This window comes from Tinamus guttatus, unplaced genomic scaffold (genome assembly GCF_059628265.1).
Source record: "Tinamus guttatus ecotype Peru unplaced genomic scaffold, ASM5962826v1 Tinamus_guttatus_pri_ptg000026l, whole genome shotgun sequence".
Taxonomy (NCBI): domain Eukaryota; kingdom Metazoa; phylum Chordata; class Aves; order Tinamiformes; family Tinamidae; genus Tinamus; species Tinamus guttatus.
In genome coordinates, this window is record NW_028288560.1 from 1,327,753 (window position 1) to 1,349,342 (window position 21,590).

Here is a 21,590-nt window from a genome sequence, read left to right on the forward strand (position 1 = left end):
CTTCAGAGCAGGCAGAGCTGGCTCAGGACAGTGGTCCCTGTCTGAGCCATGCCCTGCATAGGGTGACGATGTTCGCAGGCGCTCGGGGACCAGGGCTGAATTCTCACCCTTTTGTTACGCTTCATGTTTGGACAGTTGTCTTCTGAAATTGTTTGCCTAGAGTATTTATTTCTGTATTTTTGTATAATTAGAGGTCGCTCTGTGTGTGCCAAGAATACCAAGAGAGAGGCTGCTTGGAGTGCTTGGTTGTTAATCTATAGGTTCTGATACTGCTTCCAGTATCAAGACCTCTATCATCAAGGTACATCGCTTAGTGCCTCCATTCTCCACACACGATTTTGTCCACAGCCTGATATGATCATTACTTAAAAAACTGGTAGCAAATTTGTAATTCCACGATGATTTTGAGCCTTGGAAGGATGGGACGTAGCGAGTTCCTTACGTGTGGATCTCTCTCCTCGCAGGGCTGCCTCACGGTAGAACATGAGCAGGTAATGCACAAGGAGCACCACTGGGAATCATGTCAGACGAGTCAATCTCAGGGAGTGATCCGGACCTGGACCCGGACTTGGAGCAGGAGGATATGGAAGAGGAGGAGGAGGAAGATGAGGAGGAGGCGATGGAGGAGGACAACGATGGGGATGACGAGGAAGACTTACTTGATGAGAATGGTAAGTGAATGGTGTTGTGAAGCTGCACATATGTGCACAAAACACAAAACTGGTGGTACTAATTTTGGTGAGAGACACCTCTGGACACATAAGGGATAGGATTTGTTTGTGAATTGGTAGGGAGAAGCGTTTATATTGTTGTTTAATTTAAATAGAGATTTAACGTGATTTAAATTTGGACTCCTGCCCAAAAATTTCCATTGTATAAGCAAACCAGAAACACAACCTGTAAGGAGGATAGAATTGCTGTAGTAACTGTAGGTTCTAGAAAAACAACAAAAAGGGAGAAGTAAACAAATCAACTTATGGCTACTTGTACTGCTAAAAGGATCCAGTAAAATTAAGTGTATTTATATCACTACTTTGCCCATAAGTAAGCAATTTAATGCATTTTTTTTTCTACTTTAGGAAAAGCGGGGGCTGTAGTTTTACAATATAAAAAAGTTTGGTGGCAGTGCTGGCTAGGAAAGGTAATTCCTCTATCTGCAGCTGGTTGAAATCGCCCCCTCTCCTCCTCGCTTAGGAGCAGGGCAGCGGGTCGTGGAGCTGTGAGGTGCAGGTTGTGTTTAAGCGAGAACAGGGCCCTGGGATGCTCCACGGCATGACCCCAGGAACAGGGTTGTTGGTCCAGCAGAAGGTTTGTGGGCTGTAGAAAGGAGCACGTGGCTCAGGTGGAAATTCCCCGAGCTTTCTTTGCCACCAAACTCCATTTATCATAACACGGTGGCCTATGGGGGTGCCAATGTGTTTGCTTCCTTTAAAACAGTGACTTTCAATAATTTCAAAAAATGCAGAGGTTTTCAAATGCACCTACTCCAGCCTACTGAGCTTAGACTTCCTTTTCTGAGCACAGAATGTGTTAAAGGCAGGTACTTATCTCGCTTCCTTGTTCCTGAAGTATTTTTGGATTCAAAGCAGCTTGTCTTCTTTGTATGTTTTTTTATTTATTTTTTTAATTCTTTCTGTAACTTTCTGATGGAAGCTGCTATATTGAGGTAAAATGCATATAAAATGTTTACACACGTGAATTTTATTCCTCTGATTTTAATCATATGGTGACTTTACTGGGAAAATAGCAGAAATTGAAGTGTTAGTTCAGGTGAGAAGCAAGAGAGTTCCCAGGAGAGAGATTTACCCAGGGCCGCCGAGCAAAAGGAACCATCTTTCTCATGTCCAAAGGGTCATCCATCCCCCAAGGTTTTACTGTCACAGACCTATGTATTTTATCATGTACATCGGTGTTGCTGCAACTGAATACTCGTATCATTTCTTGGGATTATCACGTGTATATCAGCACATTGCTAAGCCTTACTAAAGCTCTTTGCTATAGTTTAAATTCAGACCTTAGTAGAAAACACTAGAAACATGTTTACGCTTTGTATTTCTGTAGTAACTGATTAAAAATAAATTTTCCCCAAAGCAGGAAATGCTGAGGAAGACTAAAAGGCAATTTGTATATAATTGACAAAAAACCACTTGAGAAAAGAAAGGAGATAGTTTTGCCCATCTGATGTTTATAGCTCCATCTTTTTGTAGGTCACCCATGTTCACACAAATCCTCTTGGGGAGCGTGCAATTACTTTTATTCATTTTAAAAGCTTCATTTTCACCATCTCTTTGAGAACCTCATTCTGCCCCTCCCCAGCCACGCTGTTCTCCCTTTTGCCTTTTTGGTTATTATTTGGACATTTCATGAGAAACCCTGAGTGGAAGATCCTCTGCCCCTGCTACAAATGGGCTCCTGCTCGTTTCCAGCGCTACAAGATTTAAAAGATCCTTACTTTTGTGTGATTATTTCCTTAGAAGGGATAAAGCTTGCTCGGGTTTTCCCCTTACTGAAAATTATTACTTGTTTTAGGGGAAGGTGATGGTAGCAATTATAAAACTAGTAGTTTTGCTTGCTTGCTTTTGAAATAGTGACTGTGTTTTGGGTATTTAGCTCTTCCGGATTTTGACAGTGATGACGACTGCTCAAGAATCTTTCAGGCTGCATGTAGTATTACCCAAACTGTTGATATTGGATAGCCTCAGCGTTTGCAGCAACTTGGGTTTTGCATGTTTAGTCTGGTTTCATCTTTGCAGTGTATTCTGGGTGTGGAATTAATAGTTTTGCAGTGCTGATCATTTCAAATGCAGAGACCGCTCATCCCGCCGAGCTTCCCGGGGAAAACTCTTGCAGGTTGGAACGAAGCCCTCTGCAGTGCTCTGGCTGTTTTTTCAGAACGAGTTTGGATTGTTGTGATTAAAGTGTCTCCCATTGATTGGCTGCTAGTTGTACATGTGGCTGTAACCTGCTGTCACAGTGGTGGCAAGCTGCTTGTTTTCTTGCCTCTGAGGAGCTCAGTTCAACATGTTTTTAAAGTATTGCCCAGGGTGAGAAGTGTTAAGGACTGACTGTTTCAGTGCTCTGCAAGGTGTCCTTACAGGCACCGACCTTCACATGCTGTCCCGAGAGGCTGCTGGTTGTGTTTGCATTGCAAGGAGGAGGTACAGCAGAAGTAAGGGCTTGGGAGTGTAACAGTCAACAGACTTCCCCTGTACAGTTTTTAGTGTAGATATTTACCAGACAACACCAAGTAATAGCCTGTACGACTGCAGCTGTGATGCTGCCAAGATCTGCCTGCCGTTAGCCTTGGATTCTGCCCTGTGTTGCCCACGTTGGTTCTTTTTGCCTGTCTTGTCCCCTCCTCTTTCTCCAGGTTTGTGGTGGTGGTGGCTCCATGACGTCTCTGCCCCAGCAGAGCATGAAGGCAGTCCGTGCTCCCCGGCACATTCCTGCTCTGCATTTTCTCCATGCCAAAGTGCTGGCGCAAAACGAAACTGCCCTGTGTAGGGTTAGTGTGGACATAGGGACCCCAAGAGAGGGCTGAATTTGGGCCTCTGTTGTGTTGATGGGGCAGGATCACAAACCCCGGGAGGCTGGAGGGCATCGGTTTGGGCTGCAGCTTCATCACAGGGACAAGGCATCGGAGTAGAGTCTCAACTCCAGGCTGAAGTCAGGTTGACAGAAGAGGTAAGTGAGAGGAGAGACCCTTGTCCTCACCTTGCTCTCTGCAAACTCTGTTCACCCCTGTCCATGATGTTTACTAGTGACACAAAAGATCCAAGGAATATCACCCCTTGCTTCTGGAGCATCTTCCAGCTTGTTTTTTCTGTGGCTCCTTGTGTTTGAACTTGAGTGTGCTTCTAAGAGCTCAAGCTTTTAGTTTCCAGAGATATCAGTCCAGGAGTACTTTACTCAGATGATTAACACTATTATTAGGTTCATTAAGATCTTTGCTTTTTTTGGGCTCTTACTAGAGAAATGTTCATTTGGGTAAAGGGCTGTGGCTAGATGATGTTTGTGCATAATTTTTGCTTGGTTATTGGATAAAAAAAAATTCTCAAAAGAATAGCAACAAGAAAGGATAATAGGTTGTGTTCGTCTCTAAATCCTCATGGTGCTTGTTATTGGGGTACCATTAAATTGAACATGGATTTGCTTTGCAGCTGACTGGATAATTTCCTGACTTAACCTGAAGGGAAAAGTAAGTAGTTAATGCCATACTTAGTAGAAAGTTCATTAGTACCTGGTATTATTAAAGCTGAAATTATTTTGTAAATCTGCTTCTAACATGATGTGGAGGAGTGGATTAACGTGCACCTCCATCCCTGTGCACAGTTTATGAGCGCCTTTTCCAAAGCAGCCTCCTCCTGGAGGGCAGGTCTCTGCATTCCCTTTGGGGAGATGATGCTTCTCCGTGTGCCTCTTCCCAGCTCTTCCCCAATCCAACTACGTGCTGCAACAAAACACGGCTCTGCACGTGGGAGTCCCTGGATGAGCGTGTGGAGTTGGGAAGAGAACAAATTTCTCTCCTTACCGGGCAGCAGAGGAACTTCTTTGATATAAATCTGTTCACTTAGCAGGATTCTCGGCTCATTTCCGTGAGTTTTTGCTTTTCATCTGAAGCTGTTCTCGTAAATAGGGTCATGCTCTACTCACCTGCATGAAATTGAGAGGCAGAGGGAAAAACATTGGTCTGTGGGCAATACTTGGTTAAATAGCACCCTGTGTGATATCATTTTGCATCCACATTTATAAGTGTTGGAGGAGGGCTAAAAGGAGCTGTTGTTGGGGAGCACAAGATGCTTAATTTTCCCTTGGACTGGATGGACCTTCTTGTGTTGGCAAGCAAATGTGTTAGCAAAGCACAGAAAGAGGTGAGGAGGGTTCCTTGGGCTTCCAGCTCTGCTGGGTCCTCTGTGTGCCCAGGCCTCAGGATTGGGGGCCATCGAGCAACAACCCTGCTCCTTGGTCTGCACAGCACGAGGTGGGTTTTGAGGGGGAAGAGAGGTGACAGACATCTCTTTTTCTGTCTTTGTTGAGGGTCTTTTCTCCCTTCTGCTTTTATTTTCATTACTTGGGACTGCAGGGAGCTCCCTCAAGGGTCCATGGACATTGCTGGAAAAGTAACATCGTGGGGGCAACAAACTTCTGCTCGACGTTAAGTCTGTTGCCTCCACAGTGGCCCTAATCTTGCATCGCAAATGTGGGTAACCAGACCTGATTTCCTTGTACTGCTGGCTGTTTCGCAGTTCTTAATTAGATTTTAATGCTTGTGATGACCTTCTGCAGAAGGTCTTCCAAGCCAAGAGTTGCATGCAGACAGAATGGGGCGTGTGATATCAGAGAGAAACAAAAGTCGTCTTCTCTGCAAGCCAAATGTTTTACCTGTGAATGAACGTCCTGCGTATTGGCTTGTGTTTAATTATCAAGGTGTCATAGGAACCTGCATTAGCTTATATGTTTATTTATATATATATGCACACACTCACACACACACACACACACCAATACATATATATATCCTTGTAGGTCAGAATGCTTGAATGTATTTTATTGTAATAGTGTGACTCGGGGGTTCAGCCTCAGGGTAGCTGGTTGTGGGTGACCCAAAGTCAGCAAGCATATAGCTAATGCAGGAATTAGATGCATTTCTCAGCTGACTTTATAGTTAGGAAGATTTAAAATACAAAGTTTTATCTGTTTTTGAGAGGGATAGGAGCATCTTTGTAGTTGCTTTGTGTCCATTAAGCACGCGCTGCCTTCAGCTTTTAGACTGTAAAGTTGGGCTGGTTTCCTGAAATGCTGAGAGGTTTGCAAAATCCAGCGGATTCCAAGATGCCGTTGGTATCCGAAGCACAAAGGGAGTGAGCAGTTATCAGCATTTGCACTTCTAGCATTCCCAGTTTCTGAGCAATGCAGAAAGGTGATACTAAAATTGCCGGGAAGGAGATTGCAAGAGAAAATGTGGCTGGACAAAAGCTCTACTTTCCACCATCCCTGGGAATTGGCCCTTTTTCCCTTGTGTTGTTTTCCGTACCTGGCTGGGTACCACCCTCTTCCCTCCGCAACTCGGGATGCAGTGAGGGCATCATACAGAAACAATCAGCAAACCCATAACATGGTGTTTTCCCCGGTAAAAGGGATAAGGAGGGACAACGTGACTTTGCTAAGGTCTGAGGAGCCTTGGAGGAAGCCAAAGTCCAAATTCTCCACTCTACATTTTCGGCAATGCCTCTTTTCCTTTCAGGTGAGCTAGGCATGCCATGCATCGCGCTTGGCTTTTGCATTGAGATAGAACTACCCAAGGACTCCTTGTTCTCCTTTTTCCATAATGCAACTGGCTCTGCTGTCTTAACTGACTCTGCTTAAGTAAACTGTGTGCACAGCTATATTGTACATGTACAGTGCTTTTGGCCAAGAATTGGCAAGCTTGGTGGGAGAGGAAACTTTTAATAAAATGATGACTATTCTTCAAATGCTTAAACTACAGTATTGCATCACCGTTCTTCGCTTTATTTGTTATTTTAATTCACTGCCTTGATCGAAACCTACAATACTGAGCTTTTTCAAAGCATTTGCCTGGTGGTTTGGACCAAAGCCTTTTGATGCAATACCCGTCTTTTTTTTTATTTTAATAACTGTAATTTCTTCTGCAGATGCTGAAAATGTCTTGTTCTCATTTTCTTCAGCATGCAGTTCACTGACTCAGTATGAAAAAAAATCCAAGTAGGAGTTTAAAGATCAGAGGATGTTATTTTCACTTGGAAGTATGCAAATGGGAAGCAGAGGAGAGAGCTGTAAAATAACATCTTTTGAGGCTAGGTGCACAGCAACTTTTAGTTTGATTCATTGTCAGAACAACTTTTGCAATTAAAACATCTGCAGGTAATCTTTGTGTACATAAAACATTTAAAGTACCTGAGCAATTAGAAGTAATTTTGAAATGGCGCTTCTGCCTACGTTGGGTTTATGATTTAGGTCCAGTTTGCACGTGGGTGAAAACTGGATTTAAAGGAGTGCAAAATCCCTCTTGCAATGCATGACTCTGTTATGTTCTCTGTAGTGGCAGAAATGTTACAGCAAGCTGTAGCAAGAGCTGAGAGTCAGCCTCTTGGAGACTCTAACTGGAAAATAAAAATGCCGGGATTGTAACTCAGAGGATTTAGCTTTGATTAGCATCATGATAAATATCCATGATATAAATGCCTCTATCTTGTTTAATAACAGCTTGTGGGCTTCAGGACCTTTAAAAATCTTTGGAAAGCTGAGGTTGAAGTCTGAAACGATGCGTGTTTTGCCATGGTGGCAGTCTGAAAAACGTTTGCCAAAGGCAGTGCGTTTCATCACTGCGCGTATTTTTTGACTAGAGTTTTGTTACTTTATGTACAGTTGTTGGGATTTGGGATTTTCCAGCTCCTCATACTCACTGGCCTTGGTTAGCAAAGCAAATGAATGTGGGAAAGTCAATAAACCAAGTTTATATGAATAAAAATGAAATTGGGGGAAAACAATCAAATGTTATCCCTTGTATTTCAGTCTAAAGCTCTTTGCTATCAACGGAAGTACTTGTTTGGTTTTCCTTGGTTGGTTTAGGTCTTGCTCAGAAGATCTGGAGTTTTAGTTTACAATGCAATGTTAATTAAAAAGCAGATGATTCTCAAAGCCTTGAAAATACTCAGTTGCCAATAACTGAAGTTGTAGTGTTGAGAGTTTCCTTCCAGCTGCATGGTTTTAGGTTGAGGAACTGTCAAGTCTGGGTTGAGTTGTTGAGTTTAATAACTTCCCCCAAAATCAGGCTGCAGGCAGCAGCTCTTCTTGGGGACAATCAGCACCTCAGGGAAAGTGCGAATGTTGCGGCGGTTGCCCCAGGGGAGACAGCCTTGTGCTTTCCCAGGAAGCCCCCGAGTGACAAGAGTCTCCTGAGAAGCTCTTCCCGTGGGTAGTTTGGTCTTCGTGCGGTTGCCAAGACCTCGCTCATGTTGGGGAGTAATGCAGGTGAGATGTGAGGGCCATGGACCATGCGGGGCGAGGAGGAGGACCCTACCTGTGAGGTTGGCCTTGCCGAAAGCTGGGCAGCAAATGGGCTTATCTGTAAGGCGCTCAGCTCCACGAGGAGATCGTTCATAAAGCGTTCCGGGCAGATGTGGTGTTCGCTTGTCTCTATGCAAATACTGTCTGTAAATCTTACTTCCTAGTCTCAGAAATCCGTTAGGGCAGATACAGAGCCTGTGTTTGGGTTATTTATTCCAATCCTGCAAAGTCCTTGTAAGGCCGGCTGCAAGATCCTCAGTTATGTCCTTTCCTTAAAGCGTTTGTTCCTTCTTTGCCCCTAGACCAGCACCGTAGGTTCTCGTGCAGCCGCCGGGCTGTTTGCACCGGGGATGTAGGTGATGGGCAGTCTCGATCCCAGGCTGCTTATGCTTCATCCAGTTTGCTTTTTTTTTCTGTTTGATAAAATCCGTGTTGCTGTAACGGGGCAAGGCAGGTTTATTTTGAAGCTGGACAGCATTGCAAAGTGGCCGGGCTGCTCTGGTGGTTGCAAATAACTGGAATAAAAATATCCCAGCTGGTTTTGCAACCCTTTAGGTCAAGCTTCACCATCTCACGAGTGCATCGTGTTATGTTGCTCAGGCCAGGCTTGCAACACAGCCGTGCCAGAGCTGCCTGCGACTCGGCTGCTGTCCTCCTGCGCCTCTCCCCACCGCTGCTTCCAGCAGGGAGCCGGCGGTGCGGGCGACCGCTCGCTAGGAGTGAGCGCGGCTCCGGCTGGCGACTTCCCGTTGCCCGTAGGAATTCCCCTCGCGCGGGGCCCCGCTCCAGCCCGCCCGGTTATGTAAGGAGTTGGATTTTATTCGCCCGCTCCGCTCCCCGCTCGCCGCCGCCACCAGTTGAACGTGGGCTCCGCGCCGGGGCCGAGCGAGCACGGGGCTGCGCGGGGCTTGCCGCTACCGGCTGCCGCCTCAGTTTTGACTCCGGGCAGGGATGTAGGAAAGTTTTTAGTTAAGCTGCCCACGTTTCTTTAACTCATTATATAATAGCCACCCTCCTCCAGCGCAGCGGACTTTGGGGCGGATTTATGCTCGCCGAGCCTGGTCCTGCCGGTGCTGTGGAGTGCAGCCCTCGGAGCTCTAAACCAAAGTTATCTGCAGCAACCTGAAGCGCGGCAGGACAGCAAGTTGCTGGCAGCGCCTGGAAACTTTTGTCTTGAAGACCCCAGGGACACGCGTAGCTGAGCGGCTGCTCGTGCCGGGCGAGACCTTCCCTCGGTCGGTGCGCTGAGCAGCATGTTACTTTTGGATGAGTCCCAGAAGTTTCCAGGTAGGACACAGTATTGCCCCCCCCCCCCCCCCCCAATCTTGATCTTCTTGCCTCCCTGCTCCGGACCGTTAGGATCCCGGCGTCGTCCACGAGGCTCCCTTTGGAATTTGCTCCGTCCTGGGCAGGGATGGAAAGGGTGGACTTTTCCATGCTTTGCACTACTTAGCAGTTTGCTGGGGGGAATTTGAGAAGGAAACAAACACTCATGTGTGGAGCTTTGAATGCTGTAGATGTTCCCAGCCTGATATCCTTGGTCCCCTCGGTGCCGCTCTCTTGTTGCACTTTGCAAAAGTTGCTCCCAGCAGGAGAGGAGGCAGTTGCTAATGCAGCCGGTGGCCTCTCCCCTCGCCGTGTTCCCTCCACGCGTCCCCAGCATCCTGCTGGGTTTGAAGATCTTGGCTCATCAGTGAAGTATTTCTGAGCCCCTAATTTGCACCAAATAGGCTTTTAAGAGCTGCTTGGCTCTTTTTTTTTTTTGTCCCCGTGAAACAGCAGGTGCTGGTGAAACCCCAGGAGTTTCTTGTGTAACCTGGTTTGGTTTTGGAGCGGCCACCCTTCGGGTTGGTTCCTGGTGGGCAACCTCGTGTTTTGGGATGGGGAAAGAAAAAAAACTTCCGACTGTGTTTGCATTTGAAGTGCTTCCTCAGTTTTGTAATTCAGCTTGTGATGGGAATAGCCTCTTGGAAAGCCGAGTGCTTGCTCCGGTGGCAGATCCACCTGGAGCTTGTTCAGGGGAGGTAAGAGGCTGATCCTAAATGATCCCCAGGCATTGCAGCTCCGCGTCGTAGGAGCCCAATGCGGTGTGGGTTTTACATGGAGTTTTTACAGAAACATTACAGTTTTGCTGTATTTGGTGTCTATTACAGACAGAGGTGGACTCTAAGCCAAAAAATCATCTTTTCTTGCTTTCTTCAGCCTCTGGATGAAGAAACTTAGTTGTGAGGGGGGTGTCACCTGAGAGGAGGAGGAATTAGGATACACAGCGAGTTTGAATAAAGGAGGACCTGGGGTGACACAAGTGGCTTATGTAACCCAAGCCAGGCTAATAGGTCGGAGAAGAGGGCAGGGGAAGGTGCTTCTGGATGTGGGGCTGTAGGTCACCCAGAGGGAGAACATGGGCTCCGAGGCCTCCCCGAAACAACAGATGGGAAGGACTGGGGGAGTCTAACAGAAAAGAGCAGGTCTCCAAAGAAGCTCCCCCTTGTGTGTGCACAGATCAAGGATGGGGCGGCGGGAGCCGGTTTCTCATGGTCTGCTCTCCAAAGCCGGGAAGTTGTCCAGCAGGGTCTTCCCGCCTGCTTGTCCCCAGAGAGATGCCTGAGGTCACGAGGGGAGTCTGGGGACATCGCACATTCCTACTTTAAGCACTGTTTTCAAAGGCTTTTTCTCCATTGGATGCCTGAGCACCTCTTTGGGGGTATTCCAGCTTCCTTTGGAGGAACGGGAGCTTGTCATCACGTTCCCAGGCTATGTGAGCTTCGATTATTCTTTTTGCAAAGGTAGGTGTTCAGGGTGAGGGACGTTTTGGTGATGCCACGCGAGTCTCCTTGCCGTGACCGCTGTAGCAGTGTGCAGAGCTCTTTGGAGAAGCCTGACCAGCAGCAGATCGCCTTCGCACGGCGGCGTTCCCGCCTGCTCTCATTAGCTTTCTCGAGCGCGGCCGCCCGCTTTCCTGGCTGCCCTCGGCGGGAGAGGTGCCAGCAGCGTGCGGCGGCGCACGGGCTCGCGCACGGCAATTTGCAGCTCTCTCCCGAGTGCTGCCTTCCTCATTAAACAAAGTCCTTAAAAATTCTTCTGACAGTGCCGAAAAGGGCAATGCAGTTGGCAAAAGATGGGCAGTGAGGTTTTATTGCTCCAGGGGGAAATTTTGTTTAGGGAGAGGAAAGATCACCTGTTATCCCAGCGCAGTGTAGGGAGGTGCTCGGCACTGATGCCTGCCCAGCTTCTTGGGTTTGCCCCTTACCAAAGAGGAGGGTGGACCCGTTCTACACATGTGGATCGGGTCCCACTCGTGAGGTGCACTGTCCCCAAACCAGCATTTAGACACGCTGCCGTGTTGCAGTCCCTCCCTCCCCTATGTTATTGCCCCCTTGAGCGGCAGTGCAGGAGCACGGGGATGCTGGGAGGATGCTGGACTTACTCCTCATTGCTCCTTGAAATCAGGATCGAACACCAAGCGTCTTCTCCCCGCTCTGTTTTAACAGTCCCAGGTGAAGCTGTAGGATGAGGGATGGGGACAAGGATTAAAGTTTGCTTTGTGTGGCCTGTTTGTTTGCTACCTGGCACCCCTGGAAGTGCTCGGCAGCCAAAATCCACCCCTTACGATATCCCGTGGCTCCCAGGGGATCCTGGTACAAGGCTAATGCCACCCGTCCCGGCTACCTAGTATAAACGGCCGCTTATATAATCATTGCATAATGCTAAAGGCTCCGTCCCCTGCCCGCCCTCTTTCCTCAGTGCCCGAGGAAAAGTGCAGTGGGTAGAAGGGTAACAGCCAGCGGGATTCCCGTTCTGGGAATACATCAAGCTCACGATGGGTCCCATTTCACCTCCCAACTTCAGAGATCCCCTTGGTCCCCTAAATCACTATTCCTCCACCATGATAAAAAAGACCCGGATATTTTTAGGTTGGGGGGGGGAGTTTTGCTTTGAAAATAAGTCAGGTCTTAGGGTGAAAGCAGGTTACGTGTGGTTTAGATACCCGTGATTATTTTTTTCTTTTAATCTGGCAGGCTCAGGTCCCTCCTGGGTTACTAGTTAACTGGGCTAGCCCGAAAGGGGAGGTTTCGGTTGCCTCCTACACGCAGTTGCTGAAGCAGCAGCTTGTAGAAAGCTTCCCAGTGCTGGAGCCAGAAACAACTTCCCAGTCAGTGCCTTCGTTTTATGTAACTTGGTCCCCTCGGCATAGGGGACAGCCGTACCCCCTGCCCGGTCCCCACGCCACCACCAATGCCGGCCACGTGCACGCGAGAAAGGGAGGCCTGGCGAGGAGGAGACAGTGGAGATAGTATAGGACATTGCTTGGGAAAAGCAATTTTGCACCTGTCTCAGAAGCAGAGGTGCTGGGTAGTAGGATTAGGGATTTCTCCAGTTCTTCCCATCACAAAGCACTGTGCAAAGGTTTGAGTTTCTACCCCCTGTCCTTAGTCCTAGGACAAGAGCGGAGCCCTATGGACACCTGGTCAGACCAGCGCCTTCCCTTCTTGGTGGTGGCTCAATGTCCTGCAAAGGACGCACTGTCCCCGGGTGGATTTTGGGGATCCACGGGTGCTGTCATGGGGACTTGGCTGGAGCAGCTACCTGCTCTCCTCCTCCAGCTCCGGGTGTTGATCTTTGCAAGTGTGCTCCATACAAAAGGTTATATAAGTGCTCTTTGGTGTTTATGTAACTCGGGTCTCCTCAGCGTATGCAGCGTTGAGGCCTGGCCAGACCGAGAGCTCTTGGGTATTTGGGGCCTGGTTTGCTCTTGCATAATCCCGGCGTTAGAAGATATATTGTCTGTCACCAAAGTTGGCTGCGTGACGTTGCAGTTTGCCTCCTGGTGCTCTCGGCTGTTCACTTTCCCTTCCCCTTTTGGGGTTGCATCTCCCTAGCTCCTGTCCCTCAGCTCCTGCTCAGCAAGGAGCCCTCCAGGCCAAGGAAGGGGTTTATTTTGCTCGGTGCCACATCTTGGTCACTGCTACACCCGAGCCCTCTCATGACAAAATATGGGCCATGCTGCCCTACAGTTTATCATTATTTTACCCTGGATGGGGTTTTACTTCCCAGCCCAAGAAAGAGCCTGGAGATGGCTGTGCCCTGGGTGGCTTTCCCCTGTATTTTAGCTATTTTCTTCAGAACCCATTTCACATCTCAGCCCCTACAGCCTGTGGTCGGGGGCTGTGGTTTGAAGCAGCTTCTCTCCTGCCTGCAGCCTTCACGGAGGCGTCTCGAACCTCTGGCGACCGATGGCTTCACAAGTACCGAGATAAACAGAGACGTGTTCCCAAGTGCGGAGCAGGGTGGTTTGCTATGCCGAGGCGCCAGCCTCAGCTCTTGCTTATGGTGACAAGCAGGAAAGGGGGAACTGGAGTGGTGCTAACACACCAAGGGCTGAGGATCTTGGAGATCTTGAAGATTAGCCAGGCCGAGGGCCGCTGCGCTGGCGCTGAGGAAAGTTCACGGGCTTGGGCAGGGGTGGACACCAAAGCTCATTCCTGCGCCACATCATGGTGGCTGCGACTTGGTGGGATGCCCAGGGCGCCTGTGGGGTGGTGTCACCTGGGAGCCACCATCGCACCAGAGGGGCTGGGGAGACAACTCTGCATGCAGCTTGGCCCACAAAGCCTCACCCCTGGTGGGGACCGCGGCGGCCCTTGATGTGGTCCTGGGCCCACCACGTGTGAGAGGAGGAAAGCCGGGGAAGCTGGGGCCGAAGCCACCGGCGTGGCGGAAGACGCCCCCCCCAGCCAAGTGCCGCTGCCTCCTGTTTCCCGAGCGGGGCGGCGCGCCGCTCGCTGAGGCGGCGGGCGGGCTGCCGGGGGCCGCGGCGGCGCCGGGGGGGTAGGTGTGCCGCGTTATATAAGCCTTACATAATTAGGGCTTTGTTAAGAGCTCGGCGCTGGGAGGGGCGTAGCGGCGCCCAAGGCCCCGCGCCATCCTGGCGGCGCCAGAGCAAAGTCGTGCGGCCAGGAGAGCGGCCGCGGCGGCAGCCGGAGCTCCCCGAGGGGCTGCGGCCTCCTCCTGGCCTCCCGCCGGGCTTTGGGGCAGAGGGTGCCGGGTATCCACGCGTGCCGGGCGCCAGCGGGAGCCTCTTCCTTCGGCTGCCCTGGCAGGTAGAGCCCGCAGCAAGCGGGCCGCTCTTCCCCCGCTCTCCGTTCCGTGCTGCGGAGTTTCCTGCCGCTGCCGAGCCCCGGCGAGCGTCTCCCGGGCTGCAGCAGGAGCTGCGCGGGTTGTGCCGTGTCCCCGGCGCTCCTCCCCGCCGCGACAGCGCGCTGCCGGCTGGAGCAGAGCTGGCTGGTGCGAGCTGGTCCCGGGCAGGCTCCTGCCCGTGCACTGCAGGGAAGTTCCAGAAAAAGGGAATTAAGATTTAACTGCTCCTTGCTCTCGTCCCCTTTGTGCAGGGTGAGAGGGAGGGAGGTCCCGGAGCTGGAGCCGCACTGCTCTGCCTGCAACTGCGTTCCTGCTCATCCCTGCACATCCCTGTCCTCAGGGGAGGAAATAACGCTTGAGGACTCAGCAAAATGGTGCTATCCAGTATCCTGCGTTTCCGTAAGGAAACAATTTGAAAAACGAACAAGGGCCTGCTCTTCGCAGCGCTGCCTCTTCGCTGAAGTCCTTGGCGTTATTCTGGCAGAGAGCTCGGCCTCCGAGGAGGACGGGGAAGCCTCTAGCTCGCCGCTCCAGCCTGCAAGCGGCTCACGGGGCAAGGAAATAACCCTCTTGCAAAGTGGTGGTGGCACTGAGGGGTCTTTGGCATCTCCTTGTGATGCAGCCCCAGGTAGGGGAAGCTCAGGTCTGATCCACAACGGCCGTTTCTGTGCTCCTAGGCATGTCTGCCTATTGTTAGACCCATGGATGTTCACCTACGTGCATTTGGATATGTTGACATGGAGATTGGATGCATCTTTCACACTGTTTTTCGCCCTCCCTGGTGTCAGGAGAAGCCTGTTGGCCAAAGAAATCTCATAACACCTCAGGGATGTACCTGTTTTTTCCATGACACTTGGCAGTGACCTGAGTTCCCTTGCAGAGCAGGCTGCAATGAGAGCAATTCACTGCCAAATTGGAGCTGCTAGAGAATATTCTTCAGGCGGCACCCATGCTGTTTTATGGGATGTGTGAGAGTATTCTGCACTGATGCTACATTCCTGTCCCAATGTACCTCAGGAGCCCTCTTTAGAGGGTTCTGGTGCTGGTCCTGGTGAGCACAAAACATGCTGCAGAAATGACTGTGAGCCTGAGCATATGTGACCGATGCCCCTAGGCAAGGTTGTCTTACCCCATAGGTTGGTGGCATTGCTTTTCTCATAGAGGTGGAGCAGATAACGGGCCAGATTTTCCTAGAGTGCAGTTACCTGCCTGGCCAGGTCAGAGCAGCGTGCTGAGATCCTCTTACAAAACCATGATTGCATTTCTGTTGCGGATCGGGGCTTGGAGGAATTGGGGCAGGAATTAGTCCATTGATTACCTAATGGCACCTACTCATCTAGGCTCTTCCCTCCCTCCAAGGAGCAGATCTGTCACTTGTACAGAGCAGGTTTGCACGTGCGTGGTTCATGTTTCTGGATGTGGCTCAGCCCCAGCGTGGCTTGCAGGGGGCGTCACGCATGGCCATGGTGGGCAGTCTGGCTGTCTGTGCTCAGCGAGCTTTGGGCTGCGTAGGTAGGTGCTGGGGAGCTTAGGACAGCACCACCTCGATTCCTGCCCATAGCTGCCAGCTCGTGTCACAGGTGGTGGCAGCAGCTGTTGCAGGGTTCGATGCAAGTAGCCTGTAGTGATTTTAGTGTTACATTAGTTAAGCTTTCTCTAAGCAGCTTTGTTTATTGTGGTAGCAAGGACGGGTCCTTGGGGAGGTAGGTGGCTGTCCTCTGCATCCCACCGCAGCGTGATCAGTGTGGCATTCGCTAGAGTCACTAGTGGAGGAGAGATCTCGGGATGTGGAAGCGTGTGTGTCAGCGGTGTGGGTTGTGCACAGATTGCGTTCCTCGCCGCAGCGCATGCATTGGCAGGACAAACACGAGCCTGAGCACACCCGGCTGTGGCAGGCGAGGGTCTGTGCTTGGTGCAAGGCCAAATTCATCATCGGTGTCTAGGTTTCATACTTCTGCTTGGAGGAGTGGCCTTATCCACATGGGTGTGCACTTCAATGCAGCTTGTAGTCCATGAGCAAATGCAGAAAGAAGGAAAGGTGAAATGCAGAGGTGGGATGAGTAGGCGTGGAGATTGCATGACAAACGGGGAAACGTAGACAGGAGACACGTAACGGCCTCACCTTTGGGCTGCCTGGTCTTTGGATGTTGTTAGCATTGCCTTTGTCCTTTCCTGGCTTGGAGCGAGTGAAAGGGTTGCTCCCGAACGGGGTGACCTTGGCAATTGCTGGGGTGTGGGGAGAGAGGAGCTTCCGTCTGCCAGCCAAGCTTGACTTTGAGCTCTCTAATGCCTTGTCAAGGCCCAGTGGGCCTGGGGTGAGATGGCAGCAGCGTAACCATGGCAGTATTTGTGTCTGGGATAGTTGCTGGTTTAATGACTCATCCCGCAGAATGTGGTCACGTGTGCTGCCTCCCTGCTTCCCTTTGCCCTATTTCATCCAATCTTTTGATCTAGTTACATAAGCATGAATCGAGAAGGGTGGCGGGGAAGGAAACAATGCCAGCGAGCTGCAGGTGATGTGACCAAAACGTATCTTGAGCTCAAACAGCAGAGCTCCTGCCTGCGAGGCCTGGCAGATGAGTTTCATTTCCAGCACTGTTTGCTCCCTGCAGGTGAATGTGGTTGTTGGTGTTGGAGCTTGTTAGATTTAGGAGATGTGGTAGGAGGAAAAGACTCAGAGGCTTTGGCCATGGTACATGAACCAGTGTGATTGGATCAGTGAACCTCCTTCTTGTGCAACCTAACTCCTCTCTGCATTGACCATGAGCTCTGTTTGACCCCATCAGTTGTGATACCTATTTTTCCAGTACGTGGAGAACTTGCCAGTACTGATACAGAAACATTTGAGCTGCTCTACCGGTTGTGGACCATGTCGGGGCGAATCCAGAAGTCCTAACTGAATTCTGACTTGGAGCAAGTGCTCACAGGTCTGCCGAGATGTCTGGAGAAGCAGCCTGCAAGGTCAGTGCTTTTCACCAAGGTGAACCTAGCTGTTGCCATCCCGATTTCGGGAGGTGACATCGATGGCAAGGTTAGTTTAACAGGCATATTAACGTGGCAGTTCTAGAGGTGTCTGCACATACGAGGCGCTCTACCGAAGTCTCCTTTGTGTAAGCTCACAGCCCTTCGGGAGAGCCTCTCCAGATCCCGCGGTGTCACACCGTGATGCTGGCTGGCTCCGGCTTGCTTCGGTTGCGGTGTTGTTCTGTGCTGGTGTCTTCTTTCCCCCTTTCCTTCAAAGTTCTAAGCATCATTTCAGTTCAGTCATTAGCTCACAGTCTGTGTGCAAGAAAGCTGATTACAAGATGAGGTTCAGGGTATCCCTGCGCCTGACGTCAAGGGGCAGGACGTTTCAAAGAAGCTCTTGCAAGGCTTGTCAGAACCAGTTTGCTTGAAGGGAAGCTTTTGAACAGCAACATTGCTGCTCTGCCATCTGCAAGCATTAGCTTGGTTGGCGTCAGCCTGTTGAGGAGCAAAATGCTGTGTACAACAAGGTGATCCTTTGCCTAGCACTTTGGGTCTGAAATCCATCATTAATATGAGTTTGAAAATAGGGGAATGCTGAGGGAAGGGAGTGGCAGTGGTTTCCAGCGTGGAAAGCCTGTTCTGCCCACTTTTTGTTTTCTCAGAAGCTTGCCAGCAGTTGGCACCTTAATCATGAGTAGAGTCTGGCGATAAAAGCACTGGGCTGCCTGTTAAGCCGTGACCTAGTCTTTGAGCCAGATAACCTCTTGCCTGGTACGTCCTGTTAACTTGGAAGATGGTTGTACGTGTGTTACATGAATGGAATTTTCTGCTCCACTAAGAAGCAAAGAAAAAAGTGTTGAGATCCTTCTAGGAAGATGGGTTTCATGTGGTCTGCACGGATTTCCGTCACTGCCTGGTTTTCTCTCGGGATCCTTTCGGTCTTCAGTGGTGTAGTCTTAGCTCTCGCTGAAGCAGACCCTCCTCCATACAGCTCCTTAGTGCTCGTTGAGTGGCGTGGTTGGAGAGGACTCCAGTTTTGACCCTCGGCAAGACACACTGGCAAATGAGCAAGAAGAGGGATTGAGGGTCTGGCTTAGCTCAAACGCTCACGCAAGAGCCAGGTGAGGGCCTGGCATGGTTGTCCTTATGTCAATATGTCCTTGTCTTTTCAGACCAACCCCAGGACGCTGTGTTCAGCAGCGAGCATGCTGAACACGCAGAGGATGGAGAATGGCAGCGCTCTACTTCAACTACCTCATCTCAGAGTGAGCGGGCAGAGCGACTCTTGCAGAACCAGCACAAGAGCCTGGCCTCTGAGGACACCAAAAAGAAGAGGGCTCAGAAACCTTCTCACATGCGGAGGAACATAAGGTAAGCAGCAGCAGGACGGAAAGAGTTAGGGTGCTATTTAGCCTTTTCGGGTGAAAAAGGACTCTGTGGACTTTCTTTCTGAGCTACATTTTGCCACTGTTGGCAAACCAGATGGCTTTTTGTTCCAGAACCTTAGGATTTCACCAGTGGGAGTAGCATGTTCTCAGTCTGGATGCTGCATGTGGGTGCAAAGTTGTTTGGTATTTCAGAAGAGTACAATATAGAGTTACAGAATATATAGCAAAAATTGTCTGTTGCTGCTGTTTTTAAAGTCACCTGACTGAAAATTAGCACCACTGCTACTTGCTAATAACTGACCAGTATGTGCAGTTTTGTAGTTCTGTATATCTGAGAGTGAAACTGAAAGGAGTGAAAAGAAACTTCTGAAAGTGATAGAAATTGCCTGAAAAAGTAATGTGCTTAAGAGCAGCATTTGAAATGGTAGTTTTAAAGCTGTGAGAGCTCCTAGTTCCTGAAAAGACTAGGCTAGAGGGAAATCCAGGTGATGACTTTTTGAGTTGGATGAGGTGCCTCTTCTCCTCACATAGCTTCCTTGCATCACTTCATGCTTTTGTACGTACAAGCTTTATAGCAATAAGTAACCTGCTTTAGGATAGAAGAACTCCTCTGTGGTGACCTAGTTTAAGTATCTACTTTCTGAGTCACCTTTTTCACCCATTCAGTATTTTGTTCCTGTCAAGCTTCAGTCTTTTTCTTGAGTAATAGCAGCAGTGCCTGTAGTTGGGAAGCAATACTGATTGACAGAGCTGTAGATATTTATCTGTAGCTCTTGGCTGTGACATTGCTAGTCTGTGCAGCTGGCAGACTACCTGGAGCTTGTCTCAGGAATCTTCTGCCACAGCAGCCGTGCAGTCGTCCCAGTTGTTTGGAAGAGATCCTTCCCGTGTAACCAAACCATGTTTCTCTGTTTGCTCTGCGTTCAGAAAGCTGTTGCGTGAGGACCAACTGGAAGCCGTGACGAAAGCAGCCCAGCAGGAAGAGTTGGAGAGAAGGAAACGGCTAGAGCAGCAGCGGAAGGATTATCCAGCCGCTATTCCTACTGTACCCATAGAATTTCTTCCTGGTAAGCAGTGGGAGATGCCACCTAAAGTGAGACTTTGAAGGCTAGGAGGTGGAGGAGAAGATAGTTTGCCCTGTTGCCCTTGCACTCTCAAGTGCAAGGTCTCCTTAGGTCTCGTTTGTCTTTTCAGAACTGGTGTAGTGCTTAAACAAGCTGATTTAACAGAAATGCTGTGTCCTTTAGCCTGATCATATTTGTGCTTTGGATGGCCTGCTAGTGCCCGAGTCTGGTTCTGGTGGTGCTGGAGCAACAGATGGAGTGTACAGCTGTTTGTGGTGTAGCTGTGTCCTTTTTTGCCATGTTTAAATGAACAGGGAGATAGCAGTACACATGGTTACGCATCGTCCCTCCATCCCGAAGGAGGAGATACTCCTAGATCCTGGCCTTATCTTCAGGTGTAGCTTCACAATATACTGTCTTGCATCATCTTTTAACCTGGATCAAATGATGCAGTTGATAGCACAGCCTCTCAGGTTGGTGTGGGGGCAGAGAAGTGCAGTGTGGAGTTGTCTCAGGGAGCAAAGTGTTCTTAAGTCAGCTTTGCCTCTTGAAGAAAAAGTATATTCTCCTTTAAGTGCAAATGTCCTAAAAGTTTTTTGCATACGAAAAGTAGAGTGCGAGCTATTTAAAACACTTTAACTGTTGAGGAGTGGGATGCAGCCCCGGAAGAACGTGGTTGCTTGCTGAGTCACTGCAGCTGAGCTTTCTGGGCCCCCTTGAGCTAGCCTCTCCCCCTGCGTGGCTGTGCTTAAACACACAAGCAAATGGTCTCTATCTGCAAAAGTGCCTGATGATACGTGGGATATAATTATTGCAGTGCCCTTGCTAAGAAAGGGCCATTTCCATCCCTCCAGGAACGGGTGCTTTCTCTACTGGGTGGAAAACAGAAGTGGAATGAAGGAGGAGGAAAGTCTTTTGCTTCTGACACAGCAAAAACAACAGAAAAAGGGGCTTTAGCATGTCCATGGTGCGTGTGCCCCAGCCAGGACACACAGCGCAGAGGGTGCCCCGAGCAATGGGCTATTGTTCAGGCATATTGAGAAAGAAGGAGACTGACCCAGGAAGCTGAGTCATAGCAGTATTTTAGACAGTGAGAGTCTGTTGTGGAAAATTCCAGGACTAAGTTATTGGAGCAAAAGTGGAAGGAAATACTGTCTGGTTTCTGAGCAGTTTTGTCTCCTTCACCATTATTATGAATTACTTATTGTCGTGTTTGCAGAGGACATCGTTTTCCGGACGACAGAGGCTGCCCAGCTCCCCCCGCAGGTCCTTGCTGAGGAAGTGATCTGCCTAGATAGTACCAGCAGCGGCAGTGAAGATGATGCTAAAGGGAAAAATAGCATTAAAGATGGTAAGTGCCCAATTGTCTGGTCTTCTTACAACATGCAGCTCATTCAGCCCTGAGAAACAGCCTTTTCTCCTGTTTTCACCTGGTCACGCCATTAGTGAATGACTTCAGATTTATTAGTCCTAGTGGTTTCCATGGCCAGCTCTGGCCTCTAAGTTCTAAACTGATGTTTCTAACCTGGCTTGGCAGACAGTCTTGGAAACTTGTGTTCATTTCTAATGCACTTTTTTTTTTTAAATTCACTTCTTTTTGCTCAGTGCTCTGCTAAGGAACCTCACTTTAGTGAGATGGGGCATCATTTGTTGTGGAGAAAAGAGAAATAAAAAGCATATGAAATCTGCAATTTAAATATTTTTAGTGTCACAAATGTATCTAACCTGACTCCTTTATACAGCTCCAAAAAGTACCTCATGCCTGGTTTCCTAGGCGCTTCTTAGAGCAGCGTGTCAGTAGATAAATGCACAACTGGATTTGGGAAGTAGGAGGGCATGTGGGGAAAAACATAAAACTCTTGGAGAAACTGCATTTTGCACTGGTTCAGCCCAAATTCATGTTCTCCAAAAACTGGGAAACTCCAGCTTTTATAAGCTCACCTGAGCAGCCTGATATGTGTGTCTGTATTCTGCCCCTTGGGCAGAACAGGTCATTAAGCCAGTG

The 21,590-nt window shown here is 49.4% G+C and overlaps 1 protein-coding gene across 1 annotated transcript in view; it reads left to right on the forward strand.

Moving 5' to 3' along the window:
• The first annotated feature begins 468 nt into the window (after nucleotides 1-468).
• RAD54L2 (RAD54 like 2) overlaps nucleotides 469-21,590 on the forward strand; it is a 34,706-nt gene continuing 13,584 nt past the window's right edge. The window contains 4 exon segments of the mRNA XM_088527222.1: nucleotides 469-671; nucleotides 18,306-18,504; nucleotides 19,449-19,588; nucleotides 20,805-20,936. Of these exon segments, the coding sequence (XP_088383348.1) occupies nucleotides 521-671; nucleotides 18,306-18,504; nucleotides 19,449-19,588; nucleotides 20,805-20,936 (622 nt within the window). The 5' untranslated portion in view covers nucleotides 469-520.